This window comes from Gobio gobio, assembly GCF_949357685.1.
Source record: "Gobio gobio genome assembly, chromosome: 8".
NCBI classification, from domain to species: domain Eukaryota; kingdom Metazoa; phylum Chordata; class Actinopteri; order Cypriniformes; family Gobionidae; genus Gobio; species Gobio gobio.
In genome coordinates this window covers 33,841,906-33,861,669 of record NC_137114.1, presented here as the reverse complement: position 1 = coordinate 33,861,669, position 19,764 = coordinate 33,841,906, and the positions used below count along the sequence as shown (strand labels likewise).

At 37.7% G+C, this 19,764-nt stretch overlaps 1 protein-coding gene across 1 annotated transcript; it reads left to right on the top strand.

Annotated features, from left to right (window-relative positions):
- The first annotated feature begins 402 nt into the window (after nucleotides 1-402).
- On the top strand, nucleotides 403-16,239 carry ppp2r1bb (protein phosphatase 2, regulatory subunit A, beta b). Its single transcript, XM_079824480.1, has 15 exons — nucleotides 403-540; nucleotides 1,161-1,251; nucleotides 2,891-2,991; nucleotides 3,097-3,329; nucleotides 3,430-3,577; nucleotides 5,211-5,366; nucleotides 5,454-5,568; nucleotides 5,668-5,738; nucleotides 8,482-8,616; nucleotides 9,600-9,773; nucleotides 10,737-10,797; nucleotides 14,656-14,810; nucleotides 14,911-15,053; nucleotides 15,145-15,236; nucleotides 15,325-16,239. Exons 1-15 carry the CDS (start codon nucleotides 463-465, stop codon nucleotides 15,339-15,341), a joined length of 1,770 nt encoding a protein of 589 aa, XP_079680606.1. The 5' UTR covers nucleotides 403-462; the 3' UTR covers nucleotides 15,342-16,239.
- The last annotated feature ends 3,525 nt before the right edge of the window (nucleotides 16,240-19,764 follow it).

Genomic DNA, 19,764 nt, shown 5'->3' with positions numbered 1-19,764 from the left:
CTACTATGAATTTAATTGTATGGGAATCAGATGAATGTTGGAGTTCATAACAATGTATTAGGCTAATAAGGGTTTTAAAGTACACACCAATTTCAGAATTTACCTTTTTAGGTATGACTGTCCGAAATTCATGATGTAAATCAGAGTATGAATATCCTTATGTTAATCATAAATCTAAAACTGCTATTCTAAAAACCCATAGAAAATTCCAGAATGAACCTAATGTGAATTAGCCTCTGACGTTAATTAAAACAAATATTAGTCAATATATTTATATTATATTACAACCAATATAGCCTTTTGAGCTACTTACATTTTTGTGTTTTTTATTTTATTGTATTTTTTAATAATGTTTTATGTAGGCCTAAGGACTTTAAATTTGTTGGGTGTTTTCCCATCAGCCCATTTGTCGAGCGGAAATAGGGCAGCGCAGTTTCACTGCGGCGATCATCCAGGTCTAAAATGGCAGGAGCAGAAGGAGACGATTCGCTTTATCCCATCGCGGTTTTAATCGATGAACTGAGGAATGAAGATGTTCAGGTAGACATTAGTCCTAGATAAGATGTGTTTGATTCATATGTATAAAAGAAATCGCGTATTATAAACATCTTCCATCAATACCCGCGAACCGAGGTTCTCATGCAGCGCTTCATTTACAAAAGAACTCGCTTTTCTTCTCCTTATTCTTCCTCCTGGTTCTGTCTTGAATTGCACTAAGGATTTTTTTAAGATATATTCTTGATTCATCGAATGAAATCTGTGGATAGAAGTTGACCGTCATAATAATTCTAAAATTGACCGGCTGTGTTTCAAAGCGCAGTGGGCTGCCTATCGTTACTTTGATGGCATTTTGGCCTGTTAAAAATGCGTACACTAGGATGCGAGTTTGACATTATAATCCAGCTCTGTGGTTCTAAATCCTGTACTGTACCGACAGATACTGTAGGTTTTCTATGTTCCCCCTGACACACCCAAGTCAAGTCTCTCTCTACTAATGTAATGTAATAAAATGTGCAGTGTTGAGGTCCTCAACTGTCCTCCAGTACTATCAATTAGAGCCACTGACCTACATCTGTATGCATAAAGTAATAAAACATAATGTAAGACTGGGTTGCATCCTTTTTTCGTGACTATTCATGTAATTCTGTGCTCCTCCTCAGTTGCGGTTGAACAGTATTAAGAAGTTGTCCACTATTGCTTTGGCACTGGGTGTGGAGAGAACACGGACTGAACTACTGCCCTTCCTCACTGGTAAGAATTCAGTCCATCCATCTGTATTTGCTCTGATTCTGAACCATTTTGAGACCGTTTTAAAATAAGACAATTATTTGATTTTTGATAGTACAGATGAATTGCTTAATAGCTTTTAAATATTATATTTAATATTTTTTGCTATATACATTGTACAAATAAATATTGGAAAAAAATATTGGCTTTTTAATTTGCAATAATAGTGGAGATGAAACTGAAGAAGCTACAGATGTTTTATGTTGTATTGTGACAGAAAAAGAAGAGGGCTTTTTGTTTCCTTATTATATGGTATTTTTTTGTATTTTTTGCTATATAAATTATTAAATGAGTAATGTAACATTTGAGTTGGTTTATTTGGTAATAATCGTGATGTAACCATAGTCTAGTAACAGATCTTTTCTTCAGTATTGAGACTTACATCCGAGTGAAATGGTTTATTGAAAATGAAAAAATGATTGGATGGAGGTAGTTGTGAATGCAGGATTGTAAGAGGGAGACAGGGTTTAAAAGGTTAGTTCACCCAAAAATGACAATTATGTCATTTATTCTCCCACAAGTTGTTCCAAACCCATAAGACCTTCGTTCATCTTCGGAACACAAATGAAGAAATTTTTGATGAAATCCAAGAGCTCTCTGACCCTTCCATAGACAACAATCTAATTAACACTTTCAAGGCCCAGAAAGGTAGTAAAAACATACATTTTTAAAACCATGTGACTCCAGTGGTTCAACCTGAATGTTATGAAGCGACGAGAATACTTTGTGCTAAAAAATCAAACAAAAATAACGACTTTATTCAACAATTTCTTCTCATCTGTGTCTGTTTACGTTGGCCAGCTCCTGCGTCGGCATCACACGCATGCGTCGCGTTGCTCACGTGAACTGCATCGGTTGCCGTAGAATTTGAAAGTGCTGCACTGTTGCGTAAACTGCGCAGGAGACCGACACATACCAGACAAAATTGATGAATAAAGTTATTTTGGTTTGTTTTTGTGCACAAAAAGTATTCTCGTCGCTTCATAACATTAAGGTTGAGCCACTGTAGTCACATGGACGATTTTAACGATGTTTTTACTACCTTTCTGGGCCTTGAAATTGTTAATAATATAGCTGTCTATGGAGGTGTCAAAGAGCTCTCGGATTACATCAAAAATGTCTCAATTTGTGTTCTGAAGATGAACGAATGTCTTACAGGTTTGGAACGACATGATGATAGAATTTTCCTTTTTGGGTGAACTAACCCTTTAAGTATTCAAAATCAAGTTAGGACATTTTTTTTAAATGCAGTGCATGAATGAACCGTTCACTATAACTTTATTATCATTATTAATGTATTTAAAATAGAAATTTTCATTTTGCACTAAAATATCATACTGGGTTTTATTTTGATTTACAAGCAAAATTTTGGTATATTAATTGTGTTTTATGTTTGTATTTATAAAAGTACATCCCAAATCAACTAATTATAATGAAATGCATGGGAAGATGAAAATGTAGTAAAATATATATATATATATTTTTTTTAAGTGCTGTTATTTACACTTTGATGTTCTTTCAAAGATCTTGACATCCGTTACACTTGCTTTTGGTATTATAAGCCAAAATGTCAATTAGCTAACCGATATCCCTTCATCTGTAGACACCATATATGATGAGGATGAAGTTCTTCTTGCTTTGGCGGAGCAGCTCGGGAGCTTCACTGTACTTGTTGGAGGCCCTGAGTTTGTGCACTGTCTCTTGGTAAGTGATGAGGCAAATAAATCGGTTAAATAATTTGAAAAAGACCAGATCAGATTTTAGCCAGCACCTTTCTGCATGTTTTCATCCTGCACTTTTTCTCCTCAGCCTCCCCTGGAGAGTTTGGCCACAGTGGAGGAGACGGTCGTGCGGGACAAGGCCGTGGATTCTCTGCGAAAGATCTCTCAGGAACATTCCCCTGTAGACCTAGAGGTGCATTTTGTACCACTTGTGAAGCGTTTGGCCAGCGGGGACTGGTTCACCTCCCGAACATCTGCGTGCGGGCTGTTTAGCGTCTGCTACCCACGTGTGTCCAGTACTGTTAAAGCGGAAATCCGTCAGTAAGTTCAAATGATGCCTTGTTTTTATGACATACTCTTTCAACATGACCTTGATCCCTGTGGTCATGTTCAGTATTTATTGATATGGTTGTCTTCACAGGCACTTCCGCACACTTTGCTCGGATGACACTCCCATGGTGCGTCGTGCCGCCGCCTCTAAGCTTGGCGAGTTTGCGAAGGTTCTGGAGCTGGACTATGTTAAGAGCGACATCATTCCTCTCTTTACAGCACTAGCATCCGATGAGCAGGTACACTGGTACACATTTGCTTACAGAAAGACTGTTTTTGGGGCTATTGGTTGGTCAATGGCTTGTTTTTTGGTTGTGTGTCTATCTATTTATCATTATTATCTATCCTGTCTATCTATCGATCTATCTATCATCTTTACACACATTGTATAGATGTATGTATACATATGTGTGTGTAAAAAATGTAAAATGTGTACATATATATATAAATGAAACGTTGAAAAATATTTCTACTTGAAATAACTAAGATACTGGAAAATGTCATTAGCTTTTTTTTTTACTTGGTTACACCTAGGGTTGGGAACCGAGAACCGGTTCTTATTCAGAACCGAAACTGATTTTTGAAAAATACCAGAACCGCGCGAAATTCCTAAGTTTCGGTTCCGAAAACGGTTCTGGTGCAATGTGTGTGCGAAGCGCTGGAAGCGTATCCTTTCATAGCGAGTGACAGCCAGTGTTGCCAAGTCCGTGGTTTTCCCGCTTTCCCGTTTTCCACTGTTGCCGCGGGCTGTGTTTCATGTCCGCGGGTTGAAGCGATTGTGCAATTGTGCGGGTTTTGTTGTGAAAACCTGGCAACCCTGGCTCACCTCATCATGAATATTAATTACGTTGCCTGCCGCTTCCAGGAGTGCAACGCAGTTCAGCCTGAAAGCCCTCGCGCTACACATTTATGGTTTTGCGTCAGATATTTTCTCGTTGACCACCAGCATGGCGAAGAGAAAGTCACAAGTATGGATTCATTTCCAAAGAATGAATGATAATGAAGCAAAATGTGAAAAGTTAATAACATGCAAAGGAGGCTGCACTAGCAATTTGACAAAACATTTGCTACAGCACAGAGTGCCTCAGGGCTTATACCAGATTTATAGTGTAAGGCCTATATATATATATATATATATATATATATATATATATATGTATATATGTATGTCAACCGTTGAGTCACCATGGTTTAGGTCAGCGTTTAGGCACAATTACCTTTGTAATGCTGAATTGCAATTTATTATTTACAAGTTCACTGAATAACTGAATTACTATTAAATTAATATACAACTAATTAATAAATATAACTAATAAATATAATTTAAAACTTGGTTTTATTCAGAGACAGAGAGATAAAATGTAATAAGACAATTTCAGAGGTGTTCATTTGAAAAACAATGTGTTGCAAGAATGGCTTAATACTGTAATATGTGTACAGTACAGGACTTTTTTGACATTGCCAACCTGTAAATTAATTTTAGAGCAAGTAATAAACACAAAATGGATTGTTTGAGTTGCGTATTGTGCCTTTTTCCTTTACCACTATTTGTGTAATAATTTTAATGGAACCGGAATCGGAACCGGAATCGTTAGGCGGAACCGAAACCGGAACCGGAAAATTTCTCACGATTCCCAACCCTAGTTACACCACAAATTACATTTTTAGAGTCATTAAATTTAAACTTTTTCTAATTGTATATGCATTTTTCAAAACCAACATGAATATAATGAATTACATTTCCAATAACTTGCCACATGTGTTTTAAACAAGCTTTGAAAAAGATTTTCCTTTCTTTCTTTTTTTTCCTCCCCTTGGGCGGAAATCGCATTCTTATTTGTCATTGACCCTGACGTTTACTTTTCTCTGCAGGACTCTGTGCGTCTTTTGGCAGTAGAAGCTGGTGTCAGCATTGCCACTCTCCTGCCACAGGAAGACTTGGAGGCTTTGGTCATGCCCACTTTACGTCAGGCAGCCGAGGACAAGTCCTGGAGGGTGCGCTACATGGTGGCAGACAAGTTCTCAGAAGTGGGTACTTATGAAACGCATATTTGGCCGTTATCCACATTTCCTCAGAGACTTCGACTAACTGGATGTTTTTCTGTTTGTGTAAAGTTGCAAAAAGCAGTTGGCCCAGAGATCACCAAGAATGATCTGGTCCCGGCGTTCCAGAACTTGTTGAAAGACTGTGAGGCAGAGGTCCGGGCTGCTGCTGCCAACAAGGTGAAAGGTGAGGTGTCCCCCTGCCAGCTTCCCGAAGCCTGATTTCTCGATGAAAACAGTCACACAACAACAACAATAATATTTCATGGCCTGTTTATCTCTGCAGTATTTTGTGAAAATTTGCCTGAAGACAGCAGGGAGACCATCATCATGACTCACATTCTGCCATGCGTCAAGGTACACATTTTAATCTCGCCCACTTGTTTATGAAATTGCGTGTGGCTGAACAGTTATGCTGCACGGTGCCGGCCAAGTTCTCAAGAGGGGGTACTTAGAAAATTCAAGCTTGTTTTTTGATAATGTGATATCATATCTGGGAAGGTGTCCAGGTTGTCTCTGCAAGAGATCTTGCAATAGGTCTGGTTGTTTTTGTGTTATTTTGGGGGTGTTTACATCTTTGCCATTTTTATTTTGTATTAATGACATAATAATTGCTGTAATGTAGCTCATACTTCAAACATGCATGCATATATACTATAGGGGTATAACAGTTCTCTGTAAAAAAATCTAAATGTACCGTTCTCCACCTATGGTTCTGCACGCACTTGCACCGCGGTTCATCTTAAACCTGGCGACGCATCTATAATATGGTTTGTTGAAACTAATAACACGTAAAACAGACAGAGTTAAGCTAATATAGGTTTCTGTCAATGGATACGTATTCTGGTTTCCCAATACGTTACAACAGCGATGATTGATTGATTGATTGGTCGGTCTATGCTCTAATATGACCAGTTATTTATGCCGTCATCACCCGGGTGTTGATGGCATGTGAGCGCAGGTGCGACCTGAACAACAACACACATTACTATCTGTGATTTAAACTAAACTCATTTAAGTTTAGCCAATTTAAACATCCGAGCGCAAGAAGACTGAAGATTTGCTTGTACACTAGCATACACTCGTGTCAGACAGCACACAAACATTTGTTCTCTTTCAATTCTTATGCTTGAATGACACAAAAATTGTCAACATGCCGTCTTACCGAGTATCCTAGCAAACATAGTAGGTTATGTCTTAAGTGAACGTAAACAGTCAAGAAAGACAACGCATGTGTATCAGTATATTGGATCCATGTATTTGAACATAGCACGTACTGACCCGTGATTAAAAACTGAACCGTGAGTAATTTTAACTGTTACACCCCTAATATATACAGATGAAGGTTTAAGCCCCATCTATACAGATTATCAGTTCATTTATTTTGGTCATCAGCAGGTGAGTTAACTTTTTGTCATTGAATTGTCCATCCTCTCTGAGGTCATGGTCAGCAGGGGTCACTGTTGTTATCCGTTACACCCATTAGTGATCCCATGTCAGCTGTCTGTCTCTAGGTTTACTGTAGCATCAGGCTAGGATTAGTTTATTCCCTGGTTAATTCATGTGACTGACTGAATCATGGTTCTAGAGGGAGTCTAATGGCATTTTATTAAAGGGATAGTTCACCTAAAAATTTAAATGATTTACTCACCCTCATGTTGTTTACCTTTTATGAGTTTCTTTCTTCTGTTGAACACAAAATAAGATCTTTTAAAGAATGCTGGTAATCAGACCGTTAGGATCGAGTAGACAGATCATGGTATAAATTTAAGTATAAGATAAAATGTACAGTTTAAGTATTTTCTGCAAAAAATACTGTGAAACAAGTCATGACTAAAAAAGGTTAAACAAAAATGGCAGCAAAAGCATCTTTTACTTTTTAAAGGATATGCCATATTAATGAATAAAGATTTTACTGGAGTAACTATTGTTGCCATGGTATATTTTGCAAGACTGTAGTTTGTGCAATTTGTGAATGTTATCAATCAGTTTGTTCAGAGAGCAGGTTCAAAAGAATGATTTGCCTGCCACATCAACTTTACATATGGTGTAATATAATGATTGTCCCTTTAATATTGTCTTATTGAAATTGTACTTGAGACTAAGGAGTCAGTTCAGGACAAGTCTTTTTTTTTTTCTTGATTTGTACTACAAAGAACAGTGGAACAGCCTTCGGTGTGCTTGCTTGAGCTTCACAAGGCGTTCTTTGCTCCTAAGTGGCCTGAGAGTCTCATGACCTGATGTTTGGTATCTGTTAATAAGCTTATGCAAGCGGATCCTTCCTCGCAGATACAAACAGCTTTCTGCTTACTTTGTCAGCAGATGTGATCGGCTATTAGCCTATTCATACAAGCCACTCGCTGAAACCTCAGATCAAAGATAATGCAGGATTTTGGACCCTTTGCAACGTTTTACAAGCAAATAAATGTCCAGGTTTTCAGGCTCAAATGGATCCCACCGGGGTGCTGCCTTTCTTCAAAGACTCCAGTAATGGGAATGTTTAGGCACCAAATGAATCAGTTTAGTCATGATTTGATTCTAAAACAATTTTAACTTTTTTCAAACAATAACGTAGGTTGTTGCTTCTCTGGTTGGCTCATTGCCACATTTTCTGTATAGTACACATAAATCAATTTTTTTGATTTTGTATTTTCTGTAGATCGATTCAGAATTGAGAAATGTGCATTGGTGACTTTAAAAAAAACTAAACATAAACAATAAATTGTGGTTTATAATAATATTAATTAATAATAAATGAACTACTTAATGATTACTATAGTATTAATAAATCATCATTATTATAATGTTGTTGTTAATAATATAATGAATATAACAATATTATCTTGTTTCTCTTGTTAATATAATACATTATTGCTGCTGTTAATATAATTAATATAACAATAAATATTTTGTTTTTGTTAACAATTTGACCATGATGGTGATAAACTGTTGTTGTTTATCTTTATCATTATCATTACTGTAGTTGTATATTAATTTATTTTCCATCCCATCCTTCAATCACCATCTCTCTGATTACAGCTACTTGTAAAAGAATAGCTTGATTTCAAAGCCCTCAAGTCTCGTTCTCTTCTCTTAACAGGAGCTGGTGTCCGACACAAACCAGCATGTGAAGTCTGCCCTGGCTTCTGTCATCATGGGTCTCTCTACCATCTTGGGCAAGGACAACACCGTAGAACATCTGTTGCCTCTTTTCCTGGCCCAGCTGAAGGACGAGGTAACCCACCTGGAGCTCGTCCCAGTCTCTCTTCCTCCTGTGGTCAAAGCTCCTTCTGATTGTTTTAGAACCGAGACAACAGATGTTCATTTTCCAGGTCTGATAGGTCACCTTGTGTTGGCTTAAGGGATGTTTCCTAAATGATCTTCACTAAAGTCCTTGATTGATGTTCCTTTTATTGGGCTCTCGTCCACGACCACTCTCTGAGACGTATTAGCTTTTAGATTGTAGTAATAAACTCTTAGTCTGTTTTTAAATGAAGTTGAACTTTGCCCTCAGCTTCCAGCTTGGCCATGCCAAAACCAAAGCCCATCCAATAGCTTTCCTCCTGTGTTTGTGTTACCTTCTGTTTTATTGGACTCCTCTTGATTGTCAAGCACACAATCTGAAAATGTTAAGAGCTGGATTCTGTGAATTCTGTCCTGAAGTGTATTTCCATTGGCCGCTTATCCGTCCGGCTCTGTTTGACTAACAAACTTAGTTGTTTGGATTTTAGTCAGTCATCACCAAAGTGCACTTGCTCAAGCAAGTCATCAGATATTTGGCAGCATGTATGCATGCGCAGAACAATATCAAATGAGCCTTTTAAGGAAATATAAAAGAAGACCTTTTCAGTAAAATTCATATGACTTTTACTTGGATAATTGGATTATAACTTTAAAGTCGTAAAATAAATGTTGCCTATGTTTACTTTCCTCAAGATATGTTTAATACACTGGTCTTATTGTGCATTATTCATCTTTCCATCTTATTGTAAAGGGGGGGAAACTTAAATTTTTTTTTTTTTTAGTTAACGTTCTGTTACCAGGCAATCCTTCCTTGAAAAACAAATGTATTATTTAAAATGAAATAAATAATTTCATTCAAACCAATTAAACATTAAATCAATTGATTGATAGATTTTTATCTAATTATTTAAAGATTATTCAAATAAAATGATAACATTTATATATTGATTGATTTATTCATAAATTTCCCTGTAGTGCCCTGAGGTGCGTCTGAACATCATTTCTAATCTGGACTGTGTGAATGAGGTGATCGGGATCCGGCAGCTCTCTCAGTCTCTGCTGCCAGCTATAGTGGAGCTGGCTGAGGATGCCAAGTGGAGGGTTCGACTGGCCATCATTGAGTACATGCCATTGCTGGCTGGCCAACTGGTGAGTCTGTGCGCCACCATCACGTTTGCTTAGAGATTGATTCGTTTTATCTGGTCTGAAGACTAGTCTGCCTTCTTCCTTGGACTCTTGTCATTTACTCACCCTCATGTTTCAAACCTGTTTAAATTTTCATTGTTGTAAAAAAAAAAAGAAAAAAGGAATTTTAAAGAATATTTATGCAGCTCTTTCCCATACAATGTAAGTCAATGTTTAGGAACAGTGAACTAGGGATGTCATGATGCCAAAATTCCAGTAGTCGGTACAAATACTATAAAAAATTACGGTTTTCGGTACCACAACAAATTTTTTTTTTTACTTTATTTAACTATTTAAAAATAATTACATTAATTTCAATGAGTTTATTATTTATGATGATAATCAGTATAAGTAAATAATACATAAACATTTAAAGGCTACATGCTGTTTAAAAGTAAACATTGTTTATAAAAAAGATCAAGTGAAAAATAAGCTATCATCTAGGCATTATTAGTAGTAGTAGTAGTAGCTTATTATTATTATTATTATTATTATTATTATTATTATTACATAGACGTAGCTAAATCTACTGTACAACAGTAGCGTAATATATTTCTTCAAGTGAAACCGAACTTTTATTTTGACGGGTTGCCGTGAAGACCTTTTGAGTGTCTGTGTTCATGATATGACCGTTTTCTCAAATGAAACGGTAAATTCTCATGCAGTGACAGTTTATCCGTTAATGTTCTCTTATAGTGACACAGCAGAGGCTAAATAGCGTGTGTGTGTGGTACTACCGGTACTGCAGAAATGCTGGTATCGTCACATTTTTAAAATTTCAGTACCGACTTGGTACCAAAGTACTGGTACTTGTGACATCCCTAGAGTGAACAAACTGATTTTGAAATGCATGAAGATGTTTTTTTTGTATTCAGCTTATTCTTTTTAACTGCATGGAATGTAACTATATTCCAACTTTGTTGCTAGGGAGTGGAGTTTTTCGATGAGAAGTTGAATTCCCTGTGCATGGCATGGCTCATTGATCACGGTAGGTCTTCTAGGTCCTCTTTTTCCAGTATATGATGATTCCTTTGAGTACTGGAGTAATGTAAAAAGATGTATTGAGTTATTGACAACAATGAACCGAAACCTTTAAACTGTATAAGTTCAAGCATATGCATTTGCTTACATTTGAAGACAGCACAGCCAAGACGTGAAGCAGTTGCCTCTGCCCCTCTCCTGTCTTACTCCTTCCTCAAAAGGAGAAGGAGAAACGCGCATGTATCGCTAGATGTTTCTGCTCTGATCTCTTGGCCAATTACAAAATTCTAGAACTCTTACCCACTGTTCATCTTTCTTGCTTTCTTCCCCCTTCTCTCTCTTTTACCTATGCATGTTTTTCTGTCTGGGTTTCTTTATTTGGGGCCAAGCACCGAAAGTGCATAATCAATGGCATTCTTCTTCCACTCTGGAAGTCTATGGCAACCCATAAAACAGCTTGTGGAAAAGTTATGAAATTTGGCACTCACATAGAGGACAGTCTGAACATCAACCACAGTTATTTTGGAGTCTCTAACTCAATCTTTCTAGCACCACCAACTGTCCAAAGTTGCTCTCATGTTTATGCAAATAACTTTTGAACCGTAAGGGCTAGAAACAAAATTCCTAAAATTCCTTTCCTATTTTCATGAAAATGTAACCAGATCATCTTCTGATCATGCTGACAAAATGTTATTAATATAATTCAATTTCTTGATTCAAACCGTTCTTGAGTAATGTGCAAGTGAATTTGGTGAAGAGCACGTCAAAATGAATGAGGCTATATCTCCGCAACACTTTAACGTATTCTGACCAAACTTGCTGTGTGTTATGACAACCATGACCTGAGGGTACCTGTGTTGACACAGTGCCACCTAGTGGTCAGGAGATATGAGAAATTGCTATTTTTGCTTATTACTTCTGAACATTTGGCCAGAAATCACAAAAATGGTCTCTTAAGATTCAGTGAAGCCTATTGAGTCGAATGATACCCAATTTTCCCATATCGACTATTGTGGTTGTCAGCCATTTTGAATTTTGTCATAAAATGCTATATTTTACGAACGCATTGGCGCATCATGATGAATCTCGGTAAATGTCATTGGCACGATGCCCTGAAAGTACTCAACGTTTTGATACAGCACCACCTTGTGGTCATGCCGTGAACATGGATACCAATTTTCCATGGAAACCTCCTGTCCTCCATTTTGATTTTCTTTAAAAACCTACTTTTTCCAAACTCCTCCTAGACCGTTTGTCTGATTTTTCTTTTTTTTCTTCACCAAATTCAAGTCAAATCATCTTCAGACAATGTCGACAGACAAGCCGTTTTCATATATCACATCAAAGAATTTGATGGCATAATGCCAAACTGCATTTGAGACTGTATCTCTGGAAAGATTTGACATATTGACACCAAATTAGGTGTAATTGTCATCAGCACTGAGTGATTACAAGTGATTGTATTGATAGGCTTTCAACTATTTTGCTTAAAATCATATACAAATGTCTTTACTGATTTTGCAGTTGGTCTGATGCTCGCTGCCTTAATTTTCAGTTCCTCCTTCTGCCTCTGTTATGCTTGGCCCATTAATTGCTGCTTGCAGCTATATTTATTATTATTATATTATTTTAATATTATTATTTTGAAGTAGAAAAGTGTATCCTTTAGGTAAAGTGCACAAAGATCTGAATCCACATTTAAGTCCAATTAAGTACGGTCTATAAATACTGTAATCATAGACTGCAAGATTAATTATTTCATGTAGTAATTCAAATGACATATTATATTACAATTACACTGCCGTTTTTTTTAATACAGCAAGGGTGCATTTAAATTAATCAAGTGAGAGTAAAGATCACTTAATAATTTTACAAAGTGCTTTTTTCAGAATTCTTTGATGAAAACCTAAGTCAGCATATGTGACCCTAAAGATTGGAGTAATGGCTGCTGAAAATTCAGCTTTGCCATCATATCTAATATTGAGCCTCATAGTGACACCACCTTTTTTTGGAACAGATAAGAATTTTGAACTGCCTGCTTCGGTTCTGATTGGCATGTCAATGGTAATGAATGTTTCAGGTTGATGAGCCTCTTAGTAAATCTTCAATTTAATGGTTGTCAGAATGGTTATGATCTCACTCTGAAGTAGATCCAGCTGTTGAGGTGTTTTGCATGGTGAATTTAAGTGAGGACCGTGACTGTGCGCACACACACACGCACAATTACACTCTGACACAGTTGTAGACAAAGGGCCAGATGGGTTACATCACTGGAATGTTCTTGTATATCCTGTGCTGCTGGGCCAATGCTGTCGTCTTACATAAGAGCCCTGAGCCGAAGCGGCGCTATATTATCGGTTCTGTCGTGTAAATATGAACTCATCTTTCTGACAAATACACACAGACACATCTGCAATAGGTACACAGTGTCAAATGGATTCTCATTTTGTGTTTTATAATCCCCATTTAAAGCTTGACCTAATTCATAAAAGTGCTCATCACATTTTGGCTGACTTAAAGTGTTTTTTTTTTCTTTCATAAGCTCTGTGAGGACTATGGGTGGGGATTTGTCATGAATTTTAAACTCTAAATAGGATTGTCTCAGGCAAATTCCCAGCCTTTTGATAAAGGGGTTATGTCATCGTCAGACTGATTCTGAAAAAAGCCGCCCGTCTGATGTTTAGTAGATTTGTGATGCACCATTTCACAGGATGTTTGTAGATATTTACTCTTCCCAGAATGAAGGTTAAATGGCTTTGATTGTGGTCTCTATTGGAGTTATTTTGTGAATTCGGTGGAATGCAATCTGTGGCGGTTATGCTGAGCACCAAAACCATGTTGATTAACCCCACTAAGGTCCAAATCTCATGCCAGAAATCTGATCAAACAAGCAGGAAAAGCTGAAAATAGCAAAGTAAATATTACAGAACGAGTGCATAATTCATGTCATGTCGTCATTGAGGAGAAAAACAAGTGACGTGGTGGACCTCTGTTGGATGTGGTGTAGTTTAACGGATAAAAATCTGGACTGGTTAATGGAAGATTGTGGTCTTCAAACCTTAAAGCGACAATCCATGAATTACTGTTGTGGCTTTAAAAGGGGATTTAAAGGTGTGTGTGTATTTTATTTTTAATTAATGTATCTATTCATTATTATTTATTTAGTCAAATTGATTTAATATATTTATTTTTAATTACATTTATTTAATTAATTTTTATTTTGTTTATTCTTTTGTTTTTGTTAAAATTATGTACCTCTGTATTAAAAATAACCAGTTTTCACAATTTATTCAATCTACATTGAAAGTCCCAAAGTCATATCTCACACACACACACGTAAACACACACACTGTGTATTATTTTTAATTCCTATTTAAAATCTATTCATTATTATTTAGTCAATTTATTTAATGCATTTATTTTTAATTGACCTATTTTTAATTAATTCATTCTCAATTTGTTTTTGTTATATTTGATAGTTTTATAAAATTTTCTTAATTGTTTAATGTCACATTATAGAAGTAAAATGGTTTGTTGATGCTATTTTATATTTAATTTAAGTTCCAACTAGACATAAGAGTATAGCGATAGTAAGGTATACTATCGATAGGTATAGTGATATTAAGGTTTTGCAATAAGAATTTAGTTTTTCCCTTTAATGAGTAAATTGTAAGTTGCTATTTGGATAAATGTCTAAGTGACTACTTGGTCACGACACTAAAGAATATGTCTTCAGGTTTTATGGCAGTGGACTAAATCTGGCGGCATGGGTTGAAATATTTGTGATTACAAGTAATAATTGTTGCCGGCCCAGAGCATTGTTGTTAGCGTGAGTTAACAGAAGTATCTTTGCCGTGTTTTGCAGTGTATGCCATCCGAGAGGCTGCCACCTGCAACCTAATGAAGCTAGTGGAGAAGTTTGGAGCAGAATGGGCCCAGAACACCATTGTGCCCAAAGTCCTTGGCATGGCCAATGACTCCAACTACCTGCACAGGATGACCACTCTTTTCTGCATCAATGTAAGTATGAATGGCGCCTGCTCCAAGTGCTCATCCAGTTGGATGTACCTGGTGTGGCAAAGAATAACTGGAATAACTTTTTTTCCTTCATTTGGGTCAGGCTCTGTCTGAAGCATGTGGACAGGATATCACTACCAAGCACATGTTGCCTGTAGTCCTCAAGATGTCCACTGACCAAGTGGCCAATGTGCGCTTCAATGTAGCCAAGAGCTTACAGAAGATCGGACCTGTTCTGGAAAGCAGGTTTGTTTAAATAACAGCTGCCTATAACCTATTGTTGTTCATGGTATAAGCAAACATAACACAGCGATACTAACAATGATGTATCCCACAGTGCTCTGCAGGCAGAGGTCAAACCAGTCCTGGAGAAACTAGCCACGGACCAAGATATGGATGTGAAGTACTTTGCTCAAGAGGCTTTAAGTGGTACTTATCCCTTAATCTCTTTAACCTTCAAACATAAATTTTCTTAGAACATTTTCATTGTCTTTTTTTTTGTTTGCTCTCTCCGTAGTTCTTGCATTGGTTTGACTGACGACTTCTCCACATCCAGTGAAAAACTGACAACACAAAACCTGTTGCATTCTATTTATTGTTCTTTTTGAATGATTAAGTATCGTCTGTGTGTTTTATTGTTTGCTCTCAAAGATATCGAATGTTCAAAGGATGGATTTCGGTTGAGTTTTACCTCTCAAACACTGTTAGCGCAGCTCCGTTCTGCATGCATGTACAGTTTGAGCATAGCTCTTCTCAAGCCGTTCCAGTGCATTTGTATTATCATCTGTACATGCATGCTTTCTGCTTTTCTTAGAACAGTGCTCATCCTGCCAGTAGCAGATGGTGCAAAATGCCTGTTTATTTGCTTTAGTAGATTTGCTAGCGCACCGCACATTGTTTACATGTGTTCCCTCTCCAGAGGGGAAAAAAAAATCTCATGTGCTCACACGGTCCTCTGTGCACAGGGCGAATGGTTAGATTGTGAGCTCTCTTGAAATTTGCTTCACGCAATGATGTCACACGTTTATCATGAGCTTTTTCCATCCAGGGACCATATAATTGAATCAGCTGTGCTCTAACACGGGATGCACGTCTTAAACAACATCTCTCACGCAGTTTTGTGCCCATGTTGGTCCTGAATAGCCCCCTTTAGACTTGTAGACTTGCTCTAACTTTTGTGCCAATGAAATGTCTAGTTATAGTACAATATATAATTTTTTCAAATCTGGTCATGTAATCATTGGTCTGGCATGGAGGAACATTGTTTCTCATGGGAGGTTATAGACTTAATTGAACAATATTAATTTCTACAGCGTTCTGAGGAAACCCTTTGTTCATGGTCAATATCATGAGAACTTGTAGCTTTGTTTTTGTTTAACTCATTTGGGATATTGGTGTACTTTTGGGACTAAATAAAGTCATTTGAACTACGTATCTTGCTGTTGTCCTCATTGACGCACGATCGCAGACTAATCGCTGCATAATTCTAACTGGAACTGGGTGTGCGTCACACCTGCTAGATATTGTCTCTAAGAGTTTGTCATCCTATATAATTTTAAAGATTAATGTGGAATCAGGTTTTTGGTCTCCTGATGAACCGTTTTCTACAGTTACATGGCTAGTGATCTTATCGTCCGCATTGGATTGCGTGCTTTCGTCACCGAATTTGGCAGGAACTGGTGGTGCTGCACTCTGGCACTTCTCCTGAAGTATCAGATGGCTTATTTAACCAGCGTTCCAGGCTGGATGGATTTGAGAACCACTTGTATAGAGTCAAGAAGGGTGACAAACTATCCTGTATCATTTGAATTTAGACCCTGACAATTCTGAGGGCATGTAGTCATAGATAAGGCAGACTTTAGCTCAATGGTTTGCATGGGTACTTTATACGTCCCCCTAAATGTGGAGACAGTGGACCATTAGTGAGCTGTCTGAACCTCAAATTAATGCCTACTGGAATTACACTTATACGTGGCCACATGGGATATCCTAGCATGTAGAGGAGAACTAAAAGTGATGTGGGTGTCTGTTTTGAAGAAAGGATGTGTTCAAGTTACACAACTCTGTTGTGAAAAGTCTATACTAGTTGGAATGGGTCACTGTGGCCAATTGTTTTCATATGTTCCTGCTTTTGTTTGAGCAGGATTATGCAACGGCAGCTGTGCTGGAGTGGAGATGGCTAATAATCACTTTGAATTTCAGCTGGATATGTCTAAACAAAGACTGATGGCACGGAGATGCGGCCGTCTACTCACAACATTCGGTTACGTCTTGTGTTTATAGTGTCCAAAAATATGACATTCAAATGCTTCTGATGGTTCTTTGATGAAAGTACAAATCTACCACTTCTCTCCTCTTACATAAGATGTTCCCCAGGGTTCAGTACGTGGCCCACTTTTATTCACTTGCATTCAGGGGCGCCGCTAAGGGAGGGGGAGGTTTGTACGATTCTAAGGGCCAATGCACTTTTGGGGCCCCCAGAGATGGGTTTTATTAGTAGTAACAGTACTAGTAATAATTCACTGCATGTTTCTGCCCTGTCCTACGTAGCCTAGAATCACTAAGTGAGATCAGATGGTAAACTGTCAAATTAAAGATGTCTTCACATTAGACAAAGAAGTATAAGTCCGGTCATCAAACCCGAGGCTACAGAGGGCAGAGAGAGAGAAAACACCTCGACAATTACTCACCCAGTTCAAAAAGATAGGCTAGATGTTTAATCGCGGAGCTTTCTGCTGTAATTTTAGTTTTAGTTGCATAGCCAACCACTACCTGATTCTATTCAATACGTTACCACTGAAAATAAGAAGAATGTAATTTTGGCTTTTGTAAATGTGACTTATATAATGCATTTAAAGTCAAATAATCTAAAACAAAGAAAGTAGGCACTTAAAGGTTTCAATTGATAGATATATTTCTCTGTGCGTCAAGTTTTCGCAGCGTTTTGGTTCATTTTTGTAGCCTAGAAATCTAGACGCACCCTAGTGGCAGCAAATCTAATTTGCAGCCAGGATAGTCTAGCAACTCTCCGTTGACTTGCGAGCTGGAAAAACCAAACTCTGGTCAGGCCAATCACATCGTGTATAGAGTCGGTGGGCGGGCTTTACATAATGACAGCAGAGTTGCCGCGGTTCCGCGTGCTGCTTGTAAACAAAGAAACTGGCGAACATCGGTCTTTCGAATCGGCTTTGGCCGCGACTCTGGAAGACTTGGAGTTGAGCTTTTCTTTGAGAAAAGAACAAAGAACGACACTGAAGTCATTCAAAGGAAGGTGTGTTTGGAGTTTTGCCAACCGGATACAGCGAAAGTTTAATCTATCAACTAGCTCCGCTTCACCTTCTTCATTGCTCTGGTTGGTTGTAGCGCTATCCTATTGCATGCAGAGGGAATTTGAAAGAAAACCGTTTACCCCGCCCCTCGGATTGAGACCTGCCAATGGTGAGTTCCCAGTCTCAACATCTTGATGTGGGTCTGGCTGGTCAGACTAGCATTTTTGTGCACGTGAGCCAGAAAGATGTTCAAGGAGACGGAGACAGAAAAGCGCATCCTGTTGTTTTCTTTAGGTTTCAAAGCTTGACATTTTGTATTCATTTTTTATGTAAACAAAATGACTATATAACAGAGTATTAAGTTGTTTCCACTGCTGAGGAAAATATCCAAGTGATCGCGACGGCGCCTCGCACGTGCGTATATCTCAGTTCTTGCACAGCCTGTTCATTATCAAAATAAAATACAGTCAACCAAACATATACAAAGTTCTGCAGGCTTTATGTTCACAGCTGCTGAGCATGAATTCTAGCGCAACGTTTCAGTTAACGGTCATGAAATGCAAGATGAAATGTGTAGCTTAACCGCTGTGTTACGATAGAAGTTTTAAACGAGCGACAGAAACAATCAGTTTGCAGAGACTGTATCAACCAATGCTCAGCTGTGGGAAGGGAAATATGCAGGTCAGGAAGGAGAAGGTGATGAGAAGCAGGTATTGTGCTATTTAACACAGATATACATATAATTAAATTGCTGAAAACGATTTTGGAACGCTATAGGTTGGCCTGTATGTTTGGTATGGGGCCCAACCTCATATTCTTTCATAGGGCCCAAAATGGCTAGCGGTGCTCCTGCTTGCATTAATATCAACATGTTCTCCACTTTCACAACTTTGCTTATTATGACACTCAACCGGTTCTGAAACACACTACTTCCTTACGGCATCTTTTTAGGCATCAAGTACTTGTTAAGCTCTAACTTCCTGAAACTCAACTCTAATAAAATTTGAAGTGATGTTAATTGGACAGAAACAAAGCCTGACTTTTTTCATCAGCATTTAAGTTTATGCCCTCTGAGACTGTCTGTATTTAGGTGATTCAGTCCTCTTTTTGATGTCGATTTCATTATTTTCATCTATGCATTTATCTCAAATTCATCATGACAGAGGCCAAACTTCAGCGCATGCATTTAGTGCAGCATAGAGCATAATATACTCTAGGGTTTCTAAATTCTGGCCCTCAAGATCTATGGTCTTGCAGAGTTTAGCCAACCCTGATCAAACATACTGACCACGATTCAGGATTACTAAAAAATTACAGGCATCCTGCATCAATAATGCATTATTGCTTGTTTAAGGAAGTGCAGTGTATCTCTGGTTGCAGTTTTAAATTTGACTTTAATCTGAAGACAAACAATGCAACTGACTCACAAAGGACCATTCATTGTCATGAGGACAATAAACTAACCTTAGATCGTTATTGAGTTTCCTTGAACCAATTTGCCAGCTAAATGAAAGCTACAGCAGCATTTTTCAACTGTAATTTATACAGTTATTTATAACTGTATAGACACTGTAACACTAACACTATATTGTGTTAAGAGCCGAGGGGGTGAAAACTTTTTAAATTTGAAGATCAAGGTAAATTATCCTTAGTTTGTCTTCCGGGAAACATGCAAGTATCTTCAGTTG